Below are 7228 nucleotides of genomic sequence, written 5' to 3'. Positions count from 1 at the left end.
GAAGGGGGCGCTCACGAAAGATTGGTGCCACCCCATTAATCAGATTATGAATGAATATATTAAATAACACTGGTTCTAATGCAAATGCTTGGAGGCCCTAGAGCTAACAACTTTTGCCATGATGAAAATTGACCACCTATACTTGCTTTTTGTTTTCAGTCGCTGAGACAGTTTCTAATGCATGACTATTTAGTTTTTTAATCATCTAGTGTAAGGAACTTTCTCAAGGGCTTGTTGGAAGACCAAATAAATTATAGCAAAAAGTTCTTCTTTATTCACAGTTTTGTTGTCATACTCAAACAATCATAGTAGATGGGAAAACACATTTTGTTTTTTTCCTCATACAATACCTAGATGGCCATAATTTAACTGCATTTAAATATCATTTCACCAATTTTTCTGGTACTGAAGGCTCAATAGTCTGTAATTCCCAGAGTCACCCCAACATCTTTTAAAAAATAGTTATAATACTTGCAACTGCCCAGTTCTTTTCTAGTGTAAGATGATTAATATGAGCATACTTTCATTAGCAGCTCAGCCACTACATTTTCAAATTTCTTTGGAACACTTTGTCTACCATTCATTCCTGTTGACGTTGCCATTTAGTATATAGGTTTGTTCTAGAACCTCCTCTTTTCGCACGACGATGTGATGTCACCTCATCTTTATAATTTGAAATGAGCATGTTTCTCAACATCCGCTCCATCAATTATCCTCCTGCCCCCCAGGAAAAGCTTGTGAGAAAGGTGCCTGTATCTTTCAGTTTGCCCTGAAGATCAGCAAATCTGGGTTGTTGTGGAGTGAGGAAGTCCTCCTGGATTCCCAGGACCCCCTTCCCCGTCATTATTACAAGGGGAACAATGAAGAAATGTGAATAATAAAAATGTACTAACCATGAAGTTGTGTATGTTCAGAGGAGTATCTCTGGCCCTTTATTTGAAAAGGAAAAGGAGTTGGCTTCACACATTACTTTGTTCCCTCCTAACCCCAGCGTGGAACCAAGAATTTCCCTGTTCTTCCAGCTCTCTCCCTCTGTATCCCAGCATCCTCACTCTCTCACCACGGCCCTCCAAGTTTTCGAGCTCTCTTCCCTCTGCATTGCATCATTATCTCTTCCTTTGCTGCCCACCAGGCTTCTGGATTAGAAGAGCCCTTGGAAATAATCTTGTAGGAGTGTAGCAACATCTTTCAGGGCTGTTATCTGCCTGTGCCAAGAGAAAGTCAGAGCACAGCTATTTGTGTTTGACTCCATCTGTTGTGCTTACTGCCTTCAGATGTTGTAAAGGTCCTTGGCTGAACTGCTGCTGCCCATGTCCAGAAGCCTGGCTGGCAGCTCAGCGAACGAAATGCACCGCAGCCACAGGCAGCCTTTCAGGTCAGGGAGCCTTTATAATCCAGGCTAAGCCCTCCACTGGCCATGGATTCTGTGGGCCTCTAGTTTTGGGGCTTAGTAAGAACTACAGCAAATAGATGAGAGGAGTGTAGAGGACAAAGAAAGAGACTGATGAAAGGAAATAGCCAGACGTAAAAGGAGAATGCAGAAGAAGAACAAAATATGACAGTAAGAACATAGTACGTTTTCATTTTTTTATTTTATAGAAAGTTGCGTCAAAAATATGATTAAGTATATACATTAATAATGCAATACATACAGGTTCATGTACAATATATACACAGTAGCAAAACATCCTTTCACCTATATTTTATCTCTGGTGGTTAACACCATGAGTCAGAGTCTTCTGGCATGTTGTTTTATCTGCTTTCATCTTAGACCTATCTACAAGGAAAAGTATAGATGTTAAAGATGGAAAAGATCTATTAGAACACCTAGTCCATTCCCCTGCATATGCAAAAATCTTCTTTACAGTGTATTTATTCGTGCATTGTCATATAAACTGGGCTTTCAGCACTTTCCTTGGGAGACCCCAGTTCACAGCCTAATACATCTTACTGTCAGGACATTTTTTTTTTGACGTTCACCCTAAATATTCTCTTTCTTAACTTCATCCTGTTATTTATATTTATATCCCCTTAAACCAATCTAAATAACTTCTCTATCTCCACATTTAGACCCTAACATTTGTAGACTATTAGTATATGCTCTGATCCTTAGTCACTGCTCAGACAGGAAAAAATATACAGCTCTGTTAGTTTTTTCCACTGTAAATGAGTTCTTCAATAACTTTGTTTCTCTTCTGTGAACTCCCTCCAATTTGTCAACATCTTTCTGGGAATGAGATGCTCAAAATTAAAAGCAGTATTTCTGATGTTTCCTGCACCCAAGCTTGCACTGGCCCATATGTCACTAACAGATTTCTTGGGAAGCCAGGAGTCAACAACAACAACAACAAAAACCCTGCAAAGAATTTTGGGAAAAGTCTGTCTCTAAGGTTTTCAAAGACAGAGGTCCCTTTCAATCCTACTATCCCTCCCTATCCTTTCCAAAGTCAAGCTGGCCTGCCAGCTGCTTCTCTTTGATCAGCCACAGTGGAACACTCATAATTCAGTGGACCAGGCTAAAGGGGGTGGTCAGCTCTCAAAGACAGGTACCATGTTTACTGAGTGGCTACAGCACCCACAGCAGGAACATACTTCCTGTTGTACTGTCTCTCCAAGTCAGACACTATGGGGAGCAGCTGGTATCTTTGTCCTCCACAGTGCCTTCATCAAGAGAACTGCCCTCCAGGTCAAGAGAAGCAGGAGCCCCCCATACCCGCCCCCCTTCATAACCCGCTTTCTAGTCCCTGGAGAGAAAGAGAAGGGACTCCTCATGTTCAGTAAAAAAAGGGATATTTGGGATTTGTGAACCAACTAAACTTTGTAAACCCAGGGCACTGGCAGAAAGGAGCCCTGAAGAGGAGGTCATCCGGTGTCCATCTCCTGCACCTCCTCTCATGAGGTAAAACGGAATAGGGCAGGTGCAGAAAGAAGAGCCAGAGGGGGCTAGGTGAACAGAGTGGGAGTTGTGGGAAATGTAGTGGAGAAAGACACACAACTTTGTTGAAGTGACAGTTTTTCACCTGAGTGGTGCCAGGTGATTTTATCGGCCTTCGGGTTACTGTAATTTGCGTTTTCTCTCACACCCTTCGAAGAAATACTCTAAAATTCACCAGACCACATATAGAACCCGGTGGGGGCTAATATGGAGAACTGCCCTGGCAAAATGCTTACATGCTGGCAACCACACCCCTAATGTCTCCAGAGGAGAAAACATGCTCCAAGTCCCCCATGCATCTAGGCCAAAAGAAACCTGAGCCTCCTCCCAACCCCTTAGAGATAAAAGTGAGCCTTAGCTCCCTCTTCTCCCCGCCTCCCCTTAATAGGGCAAAAGAGCAGCAGCTCCTGAGGGAACCACTCCTGCTGATCCAATAGTATCCTCAGGCTGGATCAACAAAGGGAACCCCTTTGGGGTTTAGGTGCCTAAGTCTCTGTAGATCTGGGCCTTTGAGTCCCTGTTTTTTCATCCCTCTGAAGGCTAACACTATCTGCATCCTAACACTGCATTGTTTGTCCTTGTTTTAAACCACTCAGGGTCCCTTGGATTATAGTAAAAAACCTTCTTCTGTCTGGAAGACTAAAGATCTTTCTCTCATATGTATAGATGGGTGTTTGGTCTGGGCTGTGAAGCTCCTCTTGGTTTTATTTTTGGCATTATCTTAAATAGTGTGTCCATTATCTGGTTATTGAGAACATTTGTATTATTTTGGAACAAGTGTTAATCCATTCTGAACTACAGTAGGACATGCATATATTTTATAATATCTTAAATCTGAAGATATTTAAGCATTTTGAATTTTTTTTCTATACTGTGGAATTTTAATTACAAATCAGAAAATTGGCCCCAGACCTCTATTCCTCTTCCAGTATCTTTGCCAACTGTTGCTAGGGTCTGAACACACTATTAAGTGTCACTTCTGTCTGCCCATTTTCTACTGTCCCTATCCTCCAGTGTCTGCCTGAACTGCTATGAAGGGTCCACTTTTACTTCTTGTCAGAACTCCTGAAATCCTGTCTGGAGCCTTGGTTGGAAGTAGGAGCTGGTGAGTTTCTGCCTTGATGAGACTCCATGCTGAAAGAAGTTGGTGTGACACCACTTTGCTGAGCTTGTGTGCTGTGGGGAGGAGGAGCCAGAGAGCTGTCACCATGCTGAACTGGTGTGGGAGAAGCCAGTGAGTCATCATCCTGCTGCTCTTTTGCACTGGAAACAGGAGCTGATGGGATGGTGTCCTGAGTACTGGGAGGAGGAGCTGGCGAACCACTGTTGAGACAATTAATATCTAAACAAGGGGTTATTGAAAATAGTTTTGAGACTCCTACTGCAGCAGAGTCTGTTTAGCTTTAGCTCATGTCCTCCCTTGGCACTGTCTCTTTTTCCTTGTGTCTCCTCAGCCTGATGGTTTTCAGATGAAGTTTTTTTCTCTCCGCTTAGGACCCAGTAGTGAAGCATTTGTAGATCTGAATTGTGGCCTGGATTTTGATGTGGTTTTTTTTATTTGCTCCCTGCTGTGCCACCAGAATGAATTGGTTATTGGCCTGTGCATGAGTTGTTACTGTAGCATTGCATTATCTGCTCTATTTTTCTTGGACTCCCTTCCCGGCACTTAATTTTGGGGACGTGTACTGAAGGGGCTACAGGTCTACTGAGAACTTTTAAATCCCTCTTTTCTAATTCTGGAGTATGGTTTTACATTCTCAATTGATCATTTTGGAAATAATTATCCTGAAAATATTTTTTCCCTTTGGGTAAGCAAATTTTACATTAATGGAAATCTGGGCAGGGCAATGGCCTATATATATATAATAGGAGAATTCAGAGGTTCATCTTGTCCCTACTGCCCAAATATAATATTACTGGAAACTGGTATCCAATCTTTAGTTCTTAGAGGACACCTCAACTAACACTGTTATTTTATTTATGGCTTCTTCCTTCGTTGTTGTAACTGAATCAGTATAGACTTGTGTTTGACCATACAGATGTTGGAAGTACTTTTAAATCAGTGTTGATACAGCCGTTTTAGGGCCAGAAGACTTTAGGAACGAGTGGTCAAAGAATAAAAAAAGACATTTTCGTCTTTAATTTTGTGTATGGCCCAATCCATCTAGGATATTATTACTAAGTACTTTTTAAAGGAAAATAATCTACATTATAAAGATACTGTGATAGTTAATTATATAATACTCTTTTTTGTTAATAAAATAAAAATAACAGTACTTAGCTCTTACACATTCTGATCAGCATCCATTGGATTAGTGGAAATTTTACCATTGGTTTCAATGAGCATTGTATTGGATATAAATGCATTTTTTAAAAGAGATGGTAAGTATTATTTAAAAATACTTACTGCCAAAAGATCTTCCCTTTTAATTATTAAAAAACAATTGGGAAAGTTATGATGGTATTATATCTAGCACCACCTGCCATAGTTTCAGGAATACTTGTATCTTTACTGCAGCAGAGGAAGCAAGAAAGCAGCAAAGTTTGTGGATCATCAGGCCAGAAAAAAGGGATGGATATAAAAGAATCAATTCCCTGCCATTGCAGGGGCCTTGGGCATTGGTACACTTTGATCCCTCCTATTCTCTGCCTGTGGCATGTGATAGATTAGTATTCTGTGGGCTGTAATACTTTGGTCTATTTTCAGTTCTTGGGTTTAGTGTACTGTTCTGGGTGGTGTTGGTGACCTGTGATATTCAGGAGATCAGACTAGATGATTTGGTGGTCCCTTCTGGTGTTAAACTCTGTGAGCATTCAGTACTCACAATGGAGACCAAGTGTGTCTCCTTTTCTTATAATGTATATAGTGTTTATATTATTTTTCACAACCTGTGTGAATTTTTTAAAAATATACTTTCCAATTTTCATTTAGTTTTATAACATTGTTTGAGGCTATTGCTGCTTTCATGAAACAAAACAGAATATTACAGTGAACTGACACATGGTTTGTAATACAGCTAACAAAGGGCTAATCTACACATGAAGATTAATCCAGAATAAAGTAGTGTGTGAGTTTAAAACAGATAAACTATTTCTGATTATCTCCATGTGTAGATGCTAATATTCCAGAATAAGAGTGTTTTATCCCAAATTAACGTAACCCACTGTGAATCCATTTTGGAAGTGGATTAAGTTTATTTGCAATAAGGCACTATTCTTATTCTCCATCCACAAATGGAGTTAATCAGGAATAATTTCCCATGTAGACAAGCATAATGATTGTTTTAAGGGGCCTTCTCATCCTTGGGAGAAATAGCAAAAATATACAATACAGTAAGTTGTATTCTGTCCTTGCTGGTGTATTTATATTTTTTGGGTTATGTGTTGCCTTATTGGTTATCCAGTGAGGAAAAAACAAATATGGAAATTCTTTCACTTGCTATTATCTCAGTGGTTCTTAAGTAGTAAACTGGTGGTCAGTGGAGCACTTCCATGAGGCTTGGTGAGTAATAGGTATCATAATAGATTAGTGCAGTGTCTGTTAGTTTTCAAGCTTCTTACAATTTATAGTGCAGTCACATACTGTAATAGGATTTGGATTATTATTGGACCAATTAAACTACAAAATATAGAGTACATCTTTTTATCCTATATGGCTGCTTCATCTCTTTCTTTTGTTGGATATTTCTTTTAGCATAAATTCAACAGCGATCATATTTATAGAGGACACCAAAACTGTAGGGGCAGCAAATACATTATCCATACAGCTGATACTGTTAAACTCAAGCCTCCCTTCCTGGGGTTAATCTTTATTCATAATTAAAATAACAAAACCTTAAGGCAAGACTGCAGTTACCAGTCTAGTCCTGAGAACTGTGTGAGTAAACCCCTATGACCAGTCACAGAATTGCACGATCAGGGTCACAAGCCTAAGTCCCAAACCCTCCTGAATGGGGAGTATGGTCTGTCTCTGCTGGAAGTCCTACTCCTCTGTGGATCCCCTCTTTTGTCTCAGAGAGACTCTGGCCTTTTCCATTCCTTAGTGAAGCTAATGAAATCCACTTGTTCTGGATAAAGAGCAGTCAGCAGATCAGCTTTACACTTCCGTACATGGTTTTATAGCCAGACAACAGATTACAGTTAGATTGCCTCAGAATTCTATCTTCTACCTGACTAGAACATTGTAGGGTGAGATCCTTATCTCCTCTCCAGCCCCTTTACACCAGATACAAGGAACAGTGCAGCATAAAGCGTTCCTAAGGCTATGTCTACACAGCAGTGTAAACCTGGGCT

At 40.3% G+C, this 7228-nt stretch overlaps 1 protein-coding gene across 6 annotated transcripts in view; it reads right to left on the bottom strand.

The window, feature by feature from the left end:
- Positions 1-1569: 1569 nt before the first annotated feature.
- BEND6 (BEN domain containing 6) overlaps positions 1570-7228 on the bottom strand; it is a 42220-nt gene continuing 36561 nt past the window's right edge. For 5 of the 6 annotated variants that reach the window (XM_073336304.2, XM_073336309.2, XM_073336308.2 and 2 more), the window contains one exon: positions 1570-4258. In XM_073336304.2, the coding sequence (XP_073192405.1) occupies positions 3982-4258 (277 nt within the window). In that variant the 3' untranslated portion in view covers positions 1570-3981. Of the gene's footprint in view, positions 4504-7228 lie in introns of all 6 variants that reach the window. The other variant, XM_073336311.1, reaches the window with a different exon arrangement.

The sequence above is a fragment of the Lepidochelys kempii genome, chromosome 3 (genome assembly GCF_965140285.1).
Source record: "Lepidochelys kempii isolate rLepKem1 chromosome 3, rLepKem1.hap1, whole genome shotgun sequence".
NCBI lineage: Eukaryota > Metazoa > Chordata > Testudines > Cheloniidae > Lepidochelys > Lepidochelys kempii.
The sequence above is the reverse complement of the archived record's forward strand: the minus strand, read 5'-3'. Positions and strand labels throughout refer to the sequence as shown.